This window comes from Caretta caretta, chromosome 4, assembly GCF_965140235.1.
Source record: "Caretta caretta isolate rCarCar2 chromosome 4, rCarCar1.hap1, whole genome shotgun sequence".
Lineage (NCBI taxonomy): Eukaryota > Metazoa > Chordata > Testudines > Cheloniidae > Caretta > Caretta caretta.
This window is the reverse complement of record NC_134209.1, coordinates 120,309,840-120,327,622: the sequence shown is the minus strand read 5'-3', so window position 1 is coordinate 120,327,622 and position 17,783 is coordinate 120,309,840. Positions and strand designations below refer to the sequence as shown.

General features: G+C 43.2%; 1 protein-coding gene across 4 annotated transcripts in view; it reads left to right on the top strand.

Moving 5' to 3' along the window:
• PACRGL (parkin coregulated like) overlaps window positions 1-17,783 on the top strand; it is a 39,154-nt gene that overhangs the window by 11,925 nt on the left and 9,446 nt on the right. For all 4 annotated transcript variants that reach the window (XR_007356471.2, XR_007356470.2, XM_048848730.2 and 1 more), the window contains exons 4-7: window positions 4,244-4,334; window positions 8,726-8,860; window positions 12,101-12,208; window positions 16,946-17,026. Coding sequence is in view for 2 of the 4 variants with exons in the window: in XM_048848730.2 (XP_048704687.1) it covers window positions 4,244-4,334; window positions 8,726-8,860; window positions 12,101-12,208; window positions 16,946-17,026 (415 nt within the window). In the remaining 2 variants the exon portion in view is untranslated. The remainder of the gene's footprint in view (window positions 1-4,243; window positions 4,335-8,725; window positions 8,861-12,100; window positions 12,209-16,945; window positions 17,027-17,783) is intronic.

The following is a 17,783-nucleotide window of genomic DNA, read 5'->3' as shown; positions in this document are numbered from 1 at the left end:
GAACCTGAAGTCCGCGTTGGTACTGAAGTAGCTGATGGTCCTGAAGTGGAAGGTGGTGAAACCACCACGGTAAAATGGGTGGCACAGGATGCACTGATGCCGAGGAGGTCCCTTGCCCTGAGCTCAGCACCGACTCCACTTCCACTGACTGTGGAAGGGAAACATTGAGGTGTGGTGCCAACACAAAGGTTAGAATCATAGAATATCAGGGTTGGAAGGGACCTCAGGAGGTCATCTAGTCCAACCCCCTGCTCAAAGCAGGAACAAATCCCCAATTAAATCATCCCAGCCAGGGCTTTGTCAAGCCTGACCTTAAAAACCTCTAAGGAAGGAGATTCTACCACCTCCCTAGGTAACACATTCCAGTGTTTCACCACCCTCATAGTGAAAAAGTTTTTCCTAATATCCAACCTAAACCTCCCCCACTGCAACTTGTGACCATTACTCCTTGTTCTGTCATCTGCTACCACTGAGAACAGTCTAGATCCATCCTCTTTGGAACCCCCTTTCAGGTAGTTGAAAGCAGCTATCAAATCCCCCCCCCCTCGTTCTTCTCTTCCGCAGACTAAACAATCCCAGTTCCCTCAGCCTCTCCTCATAAGTCATGTGTTCCAGTCCCCTAATCATTTTTATTGCTCTCCGTTGGACGTTTTCCAATTTTTCCACATCCTTCTTGTAGTGTGGGGCCCAAAACTAGACACAGTACTCCAGATGAGGCCTCAGCAATGTCGAATAGAGGGGAACGATCACGTCCCTCGATCTGCTGGCAATGCCCCTATCTATACATCCCAAAATGCCATTGGCCTTCTTGGCAACAAGGGCACACTGTTGACTCATATCCAGCTTCTTGTCCACTGTAACCCCTAGGTCCTTTTCTGCAGAACTGCTGCCGAGCCATTCGGTCCCTAGTCTGTAGCGGTGCATGGGATTCTTCCGTCCTAAGTGCCGGACTCTGCACTTGTCCTTGTTGAACCTCATCAGATTTCTTTTGGCCCAATCCTCTAATTTGTCTAGGTCTATCCCTACCCTCCAGCGTATCTACCTCTTCTCCCAGTTTAGTGTCATCTGCAAACTTGCTGAGGGTGCAATCCACACCATCCTCCGGATCATTAATGAAGATATTGAACAAAACCGGCCCGAGGACCGACCCTTGGAGCACTCCACTTGATACCGGCTGCCAGCTAGACATGGAGCCATTGATCACTGCCCGTTGAGCCTGACAATCTACCCAACTTTCTATCCACCTTATAGTCCATTCATCCAGCCCATACTTCTTCAACTTGCTGGCAAGAATACTTTGGGAGACTGTGTCAAAAGCTTTGCTAAAGTCAAGGAACAACATGTCCACCGCTTTCCCTTCATCCACAGAGCCAGTTATCTCGTCATAGAAGGCAATTAGATTAGTCAGGCATGACTTGCCCTTGGTGAATCCATGCTGACTGTTCCTGATCACTTTCCTCTCCTCTTCCTTGAGGACCTGCTTCATGATTTTTCCAGGGACTGAGGTGAGGCTGACTGGCCTGTAGTTCCCAGGATCCTCCTCCTTCCCTTTTTTAAAGATGGGCACTACATTAGCCTTTTTCCAGTTGTCTGGGACCTCCCGCAGTCGCCATAAGTTTTCAGAGATGATGGCCAATGGCTCTGCAATCACATCCGTCAACTCCTTTAGCACTCTCGGATGCAGCGCATCTGGCCCCATGGACTTGTGCTCATCCAGCTTTTCTAAATAGTCCTGAATCACTTCTTTCTCCACAGATGGCTGGTCGCCTCCTTCCCATGCTGTGCTGCCCAGTGCAGTAGTCTGGGAGCTGACCTTGTTCGTGAAGACACAGGCAAAAAAAGCATTGAGTATGTTAGCTTTTTCCACATGCTCTGTCACTAGGTTGCCTCCCTCATTCAGTAAGGGGCCCACACTTTCCTTGACTTTCTTCTTGTTGCTAACATACCTGAAGAAACCCTTCTTGTTACTCTTAACATCTCTTGCTAGCTGCAACTCCAGGTGTGATTTGGCCTTCCCGGTTTCACTTCTGCATGCCCGAGCAATATCTTTATACTCATCCCTGGTCATTTGTCCAATCTTCCACTTCTTGTAAGCTTCTTTTTTGTATTTAAGATCAGCAAGGATTTCACTGTTAAGCCAAGCTGGTCGCCTGCCATATTTACTATTCTTTCTACCCATTGGGATGGTTTGTCCCTGTAATCTCAATGGGGAGTCTTTAAAATACAGCCAGCTCTCCTGGACTCCTTTCCCCCTCATGTTATTCTCCCAGGTTCACAAGGTTCAGCAGTCTGCCCAGCCAATGGGGCTATAAATGATGTAGCCCTGGTAAAGTCTTGGACCAAGGGAGAGGTCGGGAAGGAAAGGCAGAGGTGGTCCTTTGCTGCCTGATATGCTGTCAATGTGGAAACAGTCCGTGCTGGCATTGTCCTCATTGGTGCCGGACTCAACAGATACGCTGGGGCCAGAACTGGTGTTGACAGTACAGCGTCTCTAACCTTCCTGTGCAGTCCCGGGAAGTGGTTAGAGGCACCTGTGCCATCCTGCATGCCAGTGCATGCTCTTTCTGGAGGAAGCAGAAGAATCTCCACGAGACTCTTATGTGATCTTTTCCTCTGTGCACTCAATGTGGAATGGCTCCTCCATCGTTTTAGAGAGGCCCTGACTCCAGAGCACAAAACGACAGCACTCTGAGAATCTAAGGATGACCTCTGATCCAGCATGGGCCTCAGTGCTGGAACAGGCCACATGGCCTGTTCGAGCAGATGTTGCTTTGGGAAAAGGTCTCTAGCCACCTGAGTCCATTTTGTGAATGATTTACAAATTGAACACCACTCCTTGACATGGGCGTTGCCCAAGCACAGCAAGCACTGGGTGTGGGGATCATTCTTGGGGAGGCCATCCCAAGGAAAATAATTAGCTAAATTAACTAACATTAAATTTAACTAATACTAAGGTTACTAACTAACTATATAGAACTAGAAAAAAGTCACAGAGAGAGAGATTGTGAGGTTAAGAACCACACAGAGCTCCAACTCTAGCCACGGAAGTAACAAGGAACTGAGGAGGGTCAAGGTGGTGCTGTCTCATATAGCCAGAGGAGGGGCTTTGAGCCTTCTGCTGGTATTGCTAGGCAAAATTCTCCAGCTCTGGTGTCCTGAGTGCATGCACATCTAAGTGGAATACATGATTGTATCTACTTAAAGAAGAACCAATTAGATCTAGCATAAATACAGATAGACTTAGTTTAAAAAAAAAAGTTTTGATCTTGTAAATATCCATATAAACAGAAAACTTTTGTTTTGATAAATATCAGTACATTAAGTATCAGGGGGTAGCCATGTTAGTCTGAATCTACAAAAACTATGAGGAGTCCAGTGGCACCTTAAAGACTAACCGATTTATTTTGGCATAAGCTTTCAGGGGTAAAACTCCCCCACTTCTTCAGATTCATGGAGTGAAAATTACAGATACAGGCATAAATATACTGGCACATGAAGAGACGGGTACCTCCACTTGTAAGGCAACTAACTCCCTTCTCTTCATGTGCCAGTATATTTATGCCTGTTTCTGTAATTTTCACTCCATGCATCTGAAGAAGTGGGGTTTTTTATCCATGAAAGCTTATGCCCAAATAAATCTGTTAGTCTTTAAGGTGCCACCAGACTCCTCGTTGTTTTTATCAGTACATTAAGTTTGCAGGAAAAACAGTTGGTGCTGATATATATATGGGAAATACAATGTAATAATTATTATTTACAGCTATTTTATTTTTAGCCTCTATTTACAGGTTCACAAAAAGAAAAGGAGTACTTGTGGCACCTTAGAGACTAACCAATTTATTTGAGCATGAGCTTTTGTGAGCTACAGCTCACTTCATCAGATGAAAGCTCATGCTCAAATAAATTGGTTAGTCTCTAAGGTGCCACAAGTACTCCTTTTCTTTTTGCGAATACAGACTAACACGGCTGTTCCTCTGAAACCTATTTACAGGTTGTTGAAGAATTTAGATGTTGCCTTTTTCAGGAGTTGTAATGGTGTGTCAAAACGCTATAGCGTTCTGCCCAAATAGGGCTGTGCATTTCACTGGGAAGGCAGTGCATATTAGATGGGTATATATACCTTTATAGTGATTTTTTCAAAACATTTGTGGATCTTTTGGTATGACTAGCATGTTAAAGAAATTTACTGTTATATGCTGTTTGTTTCTCTGTACCATTTACTAACTTGTGTTCTGCATGATAGGTTGGTTCATGGCTCAGTAAAACACAAATTACAGTGGGAATGTCTTCCTGAAACTCTTCCATTTGATCCTCTTCTTATTACTTTAGCTGAGGTAAACTTGCTTTTCTTGAATAATTATAGAATAATACAAAGCTTTTTTGCCATGCAAAGGTCAAAAAATGAAATTGGCATGCATTATTCAAATAGGTGGGTAATTGAATGTTGATAACTACAATAACTAAAACAGTTGTTTACTTATTACTTCATATGTCAAGTGCCAACTCACGCCGATATCTAGAAACTGTCAAGATTGGTGGTTTTCTGGAGACCCAAATTCAAATCTTACACAGATTACAAGAATAAATAATATTAAGATGTTGAGCATTTAAAGGCAAATCCAGTTCCCAGTGTCCAGACCAGCTGGATAGTGGGAACCTTCACGGGAAGAAAGATGGGGAGGAACAGAGGACCTGCATAGAAGCAGATACTTTGTAGTCCTCCAAACACCTCCAAGGAACTTGAACACTTATTTTACCCCTCTTAGTTTTATTCCCAATTATTATACCTCATCTTTACCTCAGCGTGAATCCAAAAAGTTACATTCCTTAGGGGTTGTAGCTAGTAGATCTTTCTGGATTACTGGATGAGCTGCGTCTGGTGGACATTCACTAGTCTCTTTTATCTGGATCCAATCATTGGATCCCAGGTGCTCGTAGGCAGGCTGAGACTGGAGCGAGTCTGGGTGTTGTCTATGCGCACTCTACGGTCCTTTTGCCTAGGCCCTGAATCTTCCAAGCCTCCCCCATAGCTTTTTCATGTTCCTAGAGTTGTACTGAAGTTGTGGATCCATTGGATTACTGTTCCCCTCTTCAGCAAATAGAGGACAGTGAAAGCAAGGGGCACACAAACTTTGCAACAGAATTGCTAAATCAGTTGTACTTTACTCACAAACAAAGCACATGAGAGATACCTCTATAGAAAATAAAAACTTTTATGCAAAACTCTCCTTCCAGTGCCCCCACCACTCCAGGAGTCCTTTGGTCAGTCCTTTCAGGGTCCCATTGTTGTCTTCTCCTACTCCCTCCTTCCCTGCCCGCAACAAAAGTCAGTGAGAGCCTTCCCATTATAAGGTTGCAGTCCCCCCTTTCAAGTGACTTTCCTCAGTGGCTTTGAGTTCCTCATCAGGTGATCTGATGGTTGGTTACAGACTCACCTAGGAGAACTAGTTACACTGGTTAGCAGCTAGCTTATTGTCTTAGGATGTTTCCATTTGAATGGGAGACCATCCAGATTAATGACTCTTGATTTCTGTGCTTTATTAGCCCTTTACTAACACTTCTGGAATCCCCACTCCGAGATGGAGTTTTGATATAGCTATGTACGGACATACACTAATCCATCACACCTTCCCCAGCGAAGGCCTAAGGGATAGGTTTTAGTGGCATCGGCAGAAGCCTTTCTCTCTATCCTTGGGCTTTGGATCATCTTGTCCTTCTCTTCATCTTCCTCCCAGCTCTCTTCTTTTGCATACTCTCTGCTACACTAACTAGGAAAGGCAGAGGGGAAAGAAGATGAAGCACCTAATGGCTGCTGATTAGCAATTGCAACCAAAAATGCTAGTGGCTAGAGGGAAAACTTCAAGTAAAACCACCTTTCCAATCCAGTATGAAAGGAGAAGTGAAGCGGAACAGCTGTTCATTCTTTCTTCCTTTCTACCCTTTGCAAACATCACATGAATAGGATTCAGTCAGAGGGTAAATCAGGAACAGAAAGGACTGTTACAGTACAGCGTTTTTCTTGCCTATAGAGGGCTGTAGCTTTCCTTCCCATCAATCTAAGAACAAAAAATAAGCATGTTAGCTAAATGTTTCTGTGGAAAAGAACAGTAGTTAATAATAGTGGTGTTCAATTGTCATTATGTTTCAGAGGCAACTTCCCCTTGAATCCATTTGTCTTTGTTTTATCTGTATACAAACTCGGGAAGACAGGGATTTACTAGTTCTTGTTTGGAAGATTTTCTTCACAATTATAAGGGCTAGAAATCTTAAATTGTGTACAATCTTATTCTATCGTGGGAGTTAAATTAATACATAAACTCCCAGCATATAGCCACATCTGGCCTATTTTGAGTATGATTTAGAGATTAGAGTCGTATTTTATGCATTGTACATCAAATGGTGACAATGCTGTTCTGTAATCCGTTTAAACTCTCCTTTTGACCTTATATAGGCCCAATAAATACTTGTCCTAATAATGCTTTCTGAAGAACTGGAAAATTTCAGTATAGCTCTTTATGGAGGTTGTGATAATGTATTGCTCTATTTGAATAGTTTTGTGTCTTAATATTATTTTAAATTGTTCTTGGAGACATTTCTCCCAGGGAATGAGAACTCTGTGATGGATTTCCAGCAATATTTTAAGAGAATTAATATTTTGAAAGCGAGTAAGCTTTTAATAAACCCACATAGATATTGTAAAATGTCATTGTTAAAAGATAGTACATCCCTAGTGTGAAACAGACTTTCAACTGAGGGGTAATATTCAGCCAAAACAGTTATTTTTCAGTTATCTTATTACAATTAGTCACTGTCAGTTTCTATAGATACCTTTAGCGGCAATATATTTGTTTTTGAGCCCTCAAAGATCTCAAATTGGAGTGAATTACAGCTCCCAAGAAGCTAATCTAACCAAGTTACATTCCACAGTGATAAACATAGTATAAACAAAGATAATATTTGAAGATGGTCAATCAGTTTGAGCAGTTGAACATTTTTTAAAAATAATCTTCGTCTGTAATTTGGGTTATGGGAGAGAGTAATGGAAAGTTGCTGAACAAACAAGAACCAAAAAGATTTGTGGATTTTGCTGTTCATAATAATACTTTATTTTATTGGGGAGTGACCACTATAATTAAAGTTGCACAGGGATTTCAATTCAAATCCTGTTTTCAGTCCCTTTACAACCTTTCAGCACTTTCATTCTTAAGGCCTGAAATATTTCAGACTAGGGCTCTGTCCAGTGGTAAATTTTCTAAAATACTGAGCAAAAACATCCTAAAATTTCAGATGTTTACATCTGAAACCATGAAATTGACTATTTAAAAAATCCTATGACAGTGAAATTGAGCAAAATGGACCGTGAATTTGGTAGGACTCTAGAAGTGGTGGGTGAAATTCTGTGGCCTGTGTTGTGCAGGAGGTCAGACTAGATGATCATAATGGTCCCTTCTGACCTAAATATCTATGAATATAGCATTGTGGTGTGAAGAGGAAGGCCTTTGGCATATTTGCCAAAATAGCTCATCCAGAGCTGAATTTGGGTCTCAGAGCTCCAGCTCCTGTAGAGAATCCTTTGATTCTTTTGTGGTGTCAGAGATTCTCCTGTCAGTCACCAGTTTCCTGTGTGTAAATAAATTTAGGTCCATCCCAACTATGTAAAGAGAACCTTCTCTTCAGTGAGTTAATCTTACTCACTGGAAGTGGGGCCTTGTCAATCAAAATGAATTACAGTCAGTAAGCAGCCAGGAAACCTAGTCGAAAATATGCTCAAATTTATCCTTACCTTCTGCTCTTTGTACTGGTCACTATAAGTTACTTTGTGTCCAGTCTTATTTCCTGTTTTCCCAACATTTGGCAGGGAGTTTGCCTGAAAAGACATTCCAAGAATCTCTACAAACTTAAATTTAGGGCATCTCTACATTTGAAATTCTACAGCAGCACAGCTCCAGCGCTTCAGTGTAGACACTATCTACGCCGAGAGGAGGGGTTCTCCCATCAGTGTAGGTAATCCACCTCCCAAAGAGGCAGTAGCTAGGTCGACAGAAGAATCAGGTCAGTTTAACTACACCGTTCAGTGGTGTGGATTTTTCACACCCTTGAGTGATGAAGGTGGATAGACCTAATTTTTTAGTGTAGATCAGGTCTTAGAGTCCTGTATCAGACGTGCTAGGCTGAACCTGAGCTATGTTTAGATGCTTTTGAAAGAAAAAATAATCTCTTAATATTTGAAGTGGCTGAGGGACCTTCTCTCACAGAACAAATCAAAGATTTCTGCCATATAGATTGTGAGTTCCTGTGATTCAGGACATCACAAGCCTGCACCACTTTAAAGTGTCAGCCTTGTACTGCATTCTGTTTTTCATTAAGAGTAGGGGAAATCCCTTAGAAATGTCATCTATTTTCTGTTCATGGGGCTGTGGAGAAATTACTTTGGGAAGATGGAATGAAGATAAAGAAGTACATCTGTTGATGAAAGTGACCATATTAAAAGGGTAAAAGTATTCTTTCACGTATCAAGGAAAAAACCTGAATATTTAGTGAGCAGAGGTATACTCAATGAATCCACATGGTGGAGTAAGTGTGTTTTTATGTTTTTGAATGGCTGCTGCAATAAAACATAAGCAATATATTGCTACTAGAGGGAACTTTTGGATGTTTTAATGTAGTGTTGTGTTAAAAGTTACATATTAAGAAAAGATATTTTCCATATATATATATATAACAGGGACTAAGAGAGACAAAACACCCATATACATTTGTATCAAAGGAGGGCTTTAAGGAATTACTCTTGGTTGAAGATGCTACTGAAAAAGCAATTCCCTTGTTGCCTCGACTCGTTCCAGTGTTAAAGGCTACTCTGGTATGTTTCTCTTATTTTTCATTTATTATAGTCTTGGATTCTTTTCTTACAAAGAAAAAAAGTCACAGTTTGGTACAAGTGTTGCAGATGGGAAACTGTCTGAGTCCTAGGATGACAGAAGCAACCCATGAGAAATGGGGCAGCTCTCGAATGACTCTTCAGGCTCTGAGAGAATGTCTACTCTCAGTGTAAGCCTGTACTTGAGCCTGGGCTCAAGGCTGACCACTCCTTGCATCTACACTGCAATTGTGTTAGCCAAGGGCTGGGACCCAGGAGGGTCCAAGCTCAAGTCAAGCAGGGTCTGAGCCCTATTACTTTGCAGTGTAGTCGCTACCCCACTTGACTCAGGTCCTGGGAGTCATTTGGAAGTATCCCACAATTCCATGGGACATCTTCCTTAGTCCTCTCTATCCCAAGAATCTGCACTCTATTGAAAACAGAAGTCCCTTCCCTCCCTCCCCGTTGGCAAACGGAGGCAGCTCAGGTCAGCGTTAACTTATTCTGTTCTGAGCACCAATCTGCAAGCACATTATCAGAGAGCCTCCTGGGTGTGCAAAGGAGAGCGAGTCCATCAAGACTTTTGCAAAGTGGGGTGCTTCCTGGTAATGTGCAGGGTGGGCAGTAAAGTTTTCCTACAGTGCATCATGTTCCTAAGGCTAGAGTGACCACATTTTGGGAGGGGGAGTGCTCTAGGGACTCTGAGATATAATTACTTTGATATGGCTCTGCACACTGCAGTGTGAACACCAGAGCACTAGGTTCGAGCACAGGTCAGAAAATTCTTAACCTGGGGTTAAAATATAATGTAGACACTCAAGCCTAAGGTTCCCTAACACAGGTCAGCTAACTGGATTCCCATTAACCTTGGTCTTACGTTGCAGTGTAGACATACTCAGAGTGTGGGAAATAGGCACCAGTAGAACTTCAACATCATTGTGCTTTATGTATAATATGCATATAATCAAAGGTAAAGGGACATATGAGGTAAAATGCACAGACCCACAGCAAATAGATAAGACTGTTTTATGGAAGGATTGAAATAAAATTAAAGGGGTTCAAAGGATGAAATGGAATAGATCAATGGGGAAAGACGAATAACATTAGAAAATGGGACTAAGCATACTTTTTAAAAATGTGTATTACAGTAATTCATTTGAAGGAATTGAAAGGTTATGGCAAGGCAGAAGTCTTAGGTTGGAATGGACCTGTATGGGGACTCTTAATACAATGGCCAGATCTGAAAAGATGCTTAGGTACCTAAATTCCAGATTTAGGTTCCTTTGCAATCCCTAAAACCCCCCACTTGGCTGCCATCCAGCCCTGTAGGAACCTAAACTCAGTGCTGAATTTCCACTAAAAGTTCCTTAGGCATGTAAGTATCTGCCTCTGAGCAAGCACACTGCTGCCTCACTCTAGGCATCTGGATTCCTCTCTCCCACCTAAGCCTTATTGTTATCCATGAGCCAGGGGAAGATAGGCGGAGGAATGCCTGTTTTGTCTGTGGGGCCTGATCTGGTAGGCATGCTCAGAGGTTCAGCATTGCAGCACCTAGCTCTCTTTATGGATCTGTGTCCAGGTCTCTTTTCAGGATTATATTTCTGGTTTTCCCACTGACTTGCTGTGTGAATTCAGCCAAGTTAAATTATTTGTTAAATTACTTATTATTTTGCTGTGCCTCCGTTTGTTCACCTATAAAAGGGTAGTAATTGTTATTTACCCCATGGGTTTTACGGGGATGGATTAATACTCGAGAATTCTTTGAGATCCTCACGTTATGGGCACTACAGATGAGTCAAGTAATATTTATAGCCTTTATCAGTTCCCTGGGCCTATTCTGGTAGTTCTAGTTATTCAAACTTTTTCAAATTTTTATGCTTTTTGTCTGAACTTTTTCCCAGTTATCTTCTTACAATGTAATGCTGAAAACTAAATGCATTTCTCTAATTGAGGCCTAAGAAGTACTTCATATACATCCATTACTACTACAATCCAGTATAACAAATAGTGGATCCTTACACAGGACAGTCATTAGTGTTCTGTAACACATTTTGTTAATGATCCACAATAGATCCTGGCAGGGACCTCATTCAATATCTTCTTCCAACCTAACACTACCATTAATAGTTACTCTGGGTTTACCAATTTAGTAGCTAAAATTACTTACTATACTATAATTGCAGCTAATCCACGTTTCTTGAATGCTTTTTAAAAATGTTATAGGGTAATGTAGTAAACACCTGACTAAAACTGAGATTCTGTAGATGGACTTGTCACAGTTTGAGTAACTGCACCTGTGTTCACTTCATGTTTCACTTCAGGAGTGCCCAGTCAGGTCTCAGGTGTGCAGCCATCACCAGTCTCTGCGGGGGGACCCTTGTCCCACTCCCATCTGACATGGTGTTTTAAGCCTGCACATAGCCCTGCCTTATACTGGGATATCCCCAGCAAGCTAGTCTGCCTAATGGCCAGCACCGGTAAAATTAATTTCTCTCTCCAAGGGCTATGAACAATGTATTGCCAGCAGTGACAAGTTACCACACAGCTCTTTCTAAGCAAGCACATTTATTTTTAAGGTGAAAGCATTGCAGAGAAGACATAATGAAAACAACAAACTGATTTAAACACACACTAGACATACCAGGAGTCACCCATCAGTCTTATGGGGCCCTAATAGGCCAGAGTATTTTGTATGGTTCGGGCCCCTTTTTAATTTGTGAAGGAGCTGTGGTAACCCTCCCCCAGGAAGTAGAACATAATCACATTCCCTGTCCCACAGGTTACATAAATGTAATAAAATATGTTCCCCCAAAGATACTGCATGCTGTTACAATAACAGTCACATTACTATCGTTTCTTTAACTACCTAGCTTGCTCTCCATCAAATAAATAAATGATTAGTTGTCACACTACAGAATAAATGAAAGTCTGTTTCATTCTGAAAAACTTCTGAAACTTGCCATCAGCATCCAGTATTGGATGCTGTGTTGGGTGTGTTTCCCTTTTCCCCCCTGAAAATACATTGGCATTTAAATGACACATGCTTGATATTAACATATTCAATAATGCTGTACTTGTGTTTCTAAACCTCTTCAAACATTAGTTTCAGTGCTTTGAAAAGGTAAAGCACTGTGTAAGTACTAATTATTCTACTCAAGAGATTGCTGTTTTAGTGAGCTTGCACATTTGATCGAGAATTACTGTTTGACAGCAGTTTATTAATTTTCCCCCCTCCCTTACAAGGCCCATTCAAACAGTGAAGTATTTGAAAGAGGATTGAATGCTTTGGTACAGCTGAGTGCCATTGTTGGTCCTGCTCTTAATGATCAGCTGAAACATCTACTCACAAGCGTAAGTACAAAAAATTGACACAGTAACTATGCCTCTTCATTTTTTATGTTACTTTTGTTTAGAGACTTCCTGTCATTTCACACAAAGATGATGGAACTTTCAGCTGTTCCATGAAAGGCATTTCTTGATAAGCTTTAGCAGAGAGCCATAGTCTTATTATAATATATGGTGAATTATAGAGCTCTAACATTCAGTATATGCTACTAGACCAAAAGAACAATTTGTACAATAAACCCCCCTAAAGACTGAGACATATTAGTTACTGTGTTTTGAAGGGACATTGTTTATTATAAAATTACCTGTGAATTTTAAATATTAATATTTAGTAACAAAACCCATTAAAGTTGCTGTGATGGGGAGGACTAGGTCCTGAGGCCCCCTGCTGGAGGTCTTATGGCCCTGCCACACCCCACCTCATAAAAGGGCAGTAGAGAGGTCCTCCAAGCTGCCTAGAGTGGCTTTGTGGGAAGCAGCCAATCAGGGCCCAGCAGGCTAATAGAAGAAGAGCTGCAGGGCCAGACTGAGGAGAGTGGATGGTGCTCCAGGCTGGCTGCTGGGACTCCAGGAGGACAAGACCCTGAGATTAGGGTGAAGAATGTGCGGGAGCACGGGGAAGTGGCCCAAGGAATTATAGCAGCAATGCAGTTTATTTAAAGGGACATTGCAGATGGCTGCTATCTATAGGGTCTCTGGGCTGGCACCCAGAGTAGAGGGCGGGCCCGGATCCTCACCAGCAGCTACTGGGAAAGTGGCCTGGACTTTGAGGCACCCCAGAAGTGGGATTGAACTGTAGTGGCCCAGCTGAAGAGCTGGAGCCAGAAAGGCCCTGAGAGGATGAAGACATTGCCTCCAGGGAAAGAGCTCTGGAGCACTGCTCTATTGCGGAACAGGGACAAACAGAGAGAGACATTACGGAGGGCACTGAGAGAGTACCCCAAAAGGGGGTTGCGTTGCTTTTATCTCACAGACATACTGTGTATGACTTGGCTGGAGGGCTGAGTCAGTGAAGACCCACCACAAACGGGGGGAGAGAGAGAGTGCAGGCACACGCAGTTGGCCAGGGGGCACTTGCGAGAGGTGAGTTCAACCACTTTACACTGGTACCAGAAGTAGGATTGTTCGGACCAGCCCCTGCAAACAAGGGGACCATGGAAGAGCTGATAAGAGCTGTAGGCCAGTAGTAGCAAACTGTGGCAGCTTCAAAGCCTCAGCAAGCCACCCAGCAACAGCACGGCAAAACCCGGGAGGGGCTTCAACAGCAGCAACTCCAGGATCACCAGTCTTAGGCTTGGCAGGGAGCCTGGCAGCTAAAACAGCGTCTACCCAGGCCCGGCCGCTGCAGGTGCCACAGAGGAAAGAGTCAGAAGACCCCCCCCGTGGAGCTTTAGGTAGTATGGGCAAGGGGTCAGGTGAGATGGATTCAGCTTGATACAAGCCATGGTTGTAAGTCCAGCCCGGTTGCCATGAGGGCTGCTGGGACCAGTGAAGGCCAGGTGGATAAAGACACTCAGCCACGAATGGCTGAGGCCCAGGCTATAGTTAAGGCAGAACAGAGGACTGTCGGGACTCAGTTTAGGGCTTGGAAGGCTACCCACGGATAGTTTTTTTTCCATTGTGGGGAAATGGGCCACATAAGAAGGTGTTGCCCCCCCTAACTCAGGAAGTCAGTACTGGTACTATCATAGTCCCAGGACTCCCTGTAATTGGCAAACCTGGTAGACAAGGAAGGACTGAAGCCCATGTGATAGAAATGGGAAAGCAGTTGTGTGTCTTGAACAACCCTTTTTCTGAAGGGAAGACCCAGCCTGCAGTGTCTGTCCTGAGGGAAGAGAACATGGGGAATGTACCTAATGTGTTGCAGGAACTGAAGCAAGGCCAAGGCCCTGAAATGACTTCTGTGGAGAAGAGCCCAAAAAGAAGCTCTGAGGGACAGCAGGGTTCCTTGACAGGAGGTGTTGGAGACCGAGGGAAACTTGTTTCACAGGGCCTGGGAGCTCAGAGAATGACGGATAGTCAGGACTCTTGGTTGGGCACCAGGCACCCCTGCAACCTGCAGAACCAGATGAATGCTCTCTGGTATGAACTAAATAACTGGCTAAAGGCTTATGAGACCCAGGTCCAGGGAATAGAACAGACCCGTTTCCAAATGGTGAAAGAGCTGGCCAAGGAGCTGGGGACAGACCAAGCAGGAGACAGCTGATCTTGAGAAGGTGAAGCTGGCGCTGGCGGCCAAATGTAAAGAGGTATTCAAGGCAAGCAAAACGTGTCTGCCTAGTGAGTGAGACACTGGCTACACAAAAGATGATAGGCAGGTGAAGGAGGTGAGCTGAACCGAAACCTGGAGTAGGAAGTCTCCAGCCTAAAAGATAGAAGGAGTTGGAGCATCTGCCTATTATAGAAACCAGTGGGCCCATACAAAAATAGAGATACAGAAGAGAGAAACCCTCTCCTTGAGCAGAATTCTGAAAGAAAGCCAACAACAGAAGCTGACCTGAGAGAGGACCCAGCAAGCCTTAGAGGAGCAGCTTACCATACTGGGAAAAGAGCCAGAGACTAAGACCAGAGATTACCCCAAGGCTTGTGTGGATACCAGTGGGTTGGCTGATGGGCTAGGCACCCAGAAAGGCCTCCTGAAAGGAGTGAGTAGCAGTCTAATAAAGAAGTGGGTGTCCTGTGCCATAAACAGTAAGTTCCCATGTACAACAGAGGCTGCAATAATAGCGTAGCCCCTCAGCTACACAGCAGACCTCTACTGTAAAGGACTGGGATAAGCTAGAAGAGAAGGCTGCTACGGCTGATCGGAACCAGGCTGAAATCCTGGAACTACGGATATAGGTAGCTTAATACCAGCAGGAGCTGGAAGAGATCTGCTCTTCATGGGAAAGGTTTGTAGGGTAAGCACTAAAATAGGAGCAAGAACTGACCCATCTCAAAGTTGAAAAGGAGACAGCGGACCAGCAGTGCTTACTACTGCAAAAGGAGCTGACCAAGCTCCAAAACCTGATCAAGGTCCAGCCAGGGTCAAAGTCCAACTTGGCTAAGGAGAAAGCTGGGGTTTTGTGGACTGAAGCCAGTACAGAAGGAAGATGGCTTGGATAGGGACATACAGCCACCTGATGAAACAGAGAGCTGCCTGACCATGCGTCTAAAAATCCAGGATCATGATATAGTGGCAAAGCAGGGCAACAACTGGACCTCTGCTAAAAAGAAGAGCTGCTCTTGGAGGAAAAAGGAAGCTAAAAATGGTGCTAACCTGCTGAATGTTATCCACACGATAGTGTGGGTATAGCAAGAACAAAAGTGAGTGTTGCTAAGCCAGGTATTGAAAGCAGTGGGCAAAACAGTACAGTCCCTGGTCTTTGGAAGTCCTGGGAGCGATCTGAGCTTGGATAGAGAGATCTTTTAACTCTGAAGGGTGTACGTGCAGATGCATTCAGAAGGACTCCTCTCCAGATCAGGAGGCCACAGTAAGAGAGTTTATTTCTGGGGAAATCCTGGCTTTGTTAACCAGCCTAGAGACAGTAAAAGGCTTTTACCATCTGAATGCCCCCTATGTGGTAAATCATGACATGTCACTGACATGGAGGGTTACGTGCACTGTATGGGCTACCTACAAAAAGGGGGACCTTGGGCTATGGTCACTTCATATTTCTCTGAGGGACATAAGGGTATTGCCAAGGACCTAGTGGACTTCCTAATGTCAGCCAAACAAGAAGTCCGTCCGTCCCCACAGCTGAGAAACATGGCTAAAGGGTACCTTTGGTTGAGCCTGCCTTTTGAGATTGGTTTGCTCTGAATAGAAGGAGCTCCCAGAGAGCCTGAACAATGAAAACCTCTCCAGACAAAGAGTTCTGAGAGGAACCCTAACTAGGGCAATGAGATATTAAAAGCTCTCCAGGTAGAGAGGCCTGGGAGAGAAACCCTGAGAACCAAGGCAGAAACTACCATGAATAGCTCTCCAGGTAGAAAGGCCTGAGAGGGAACTCTGCTAAAAAGGAGATAAGCCCTGCTAAAAGGATGATAAAAGCTCTCCAGGTAGAAATGCCTGGGATAGAAGTACTCTGAGGCAGCAGTGCAAAATTAATAGGTGTGTCACAGAGCTACTTAAGGAAGGAGCCTGAATTGGAAAATCTCTCCAGGTGAGAGAGGCCTGGGAGAGAAGTTCTTGAGCAATCAGGGCAGAAAGTGAATAACTCTCTGAGGTAGAAGACACGCATCCATTGAAGTGAGAAACTGCCAAATCTTTCCAGGCAGAGAGGCCTGGCAGGAAAACCCTGAGAAATCAGGGCAAGGACTATTAAAGCTTCCTGTGTAAGAGACCAGGGAGGGAGAGTTCTAACAAACAGGGGCACAGGCAAAGGAACTCTCTAGACTATTCCCAACAACTGTTTCATATTCCTCCTGGTACTCTTGTTTTGCATCAAAAATAGTTGCAAACAAATATAAAAGCTATCTGTCTATGGATTTTATACTGCCACCCATCATTGCAAAAACTGGGCATTTCTGCAAAGCTATGTTTTTTGGTTCAGAAAACTTTGTCTTCCCCTTTTGCTTTTGACCATGTGTCTTACTTTGGCATTACCTACTATGCGTAAAGTAATGATTCTTTTTGCTTTCCCTTTCCTGAACTAAGGTGAAGCAGTATTCTAAAGCAAAAATAAATGTGGTCGGTTTTCATACATTGTACTTCAATCATCTTTTTTCCAAGTTATATTTATATTTATTTTATTCCAATAGATTTCAAAGAGGTTAATGGACAAGAAATTCAAAGAGCAAATCACTGTTGCATTACAAAAGCTAGAGCAGTATGGTGGAAAGGTGAGTTGAACAGATTATTCTCTGTATTTTACAGTTTGTTAAAAAATATAAAAATATACGTGAATTTAAATCATGTCAAGAAAACTTTGATTTCAAGTCTCTGAATCCTTCAAGCTTTGCTCCTGCAAAGACTTATGTATGTGCTTAACTCTACACACTGGAACGACTGTGTAAAATTAATCATATGTGTAGGTTTTGCAGGGTTGGGGCCTAGTGGTGTTGTGTAGTGATTCATAATGTGAAAATAGCTTTATTTTTCCTGTATATGAATTGTGACATAGAAGAGAAATAGAATCTACTTCATGTAATACAGTCACTTATAGCCTTTTATTTTTCATTTCTATAGAGAATACTTAAACACCTAAATTGTCAAACATCCTCACACTAATTCCTTGTGCTCCTTCATAAGAAACTTAGGTGCACACCTTAACATGACATTCCAAGGATCCACACCTACATAGGGATCCACACAGCAGGCCTCTTAGTCCCACACTGAGTCCCCTTCAGTGGGACTCCATTGAGAAGTAACTGCCTGTCCACGTAGATGCCCTTTGCAAGATAAGCGTGTAAAACATTAAACTGTTTCTGCTAGGAGGTGTGTGCAACCTTACTGGTGAGACGGAACATTTGCTATTCTTTTCTTCCCTAGACACCAGAAGAGCTCTATAGTTCTACTTCCAGGGCTTGAAATTTGTGAGGAAAAAAGTTTACCTACTGCAGTGACATGTAATGTTTTTAAAATACTGGCTTTGTTAGC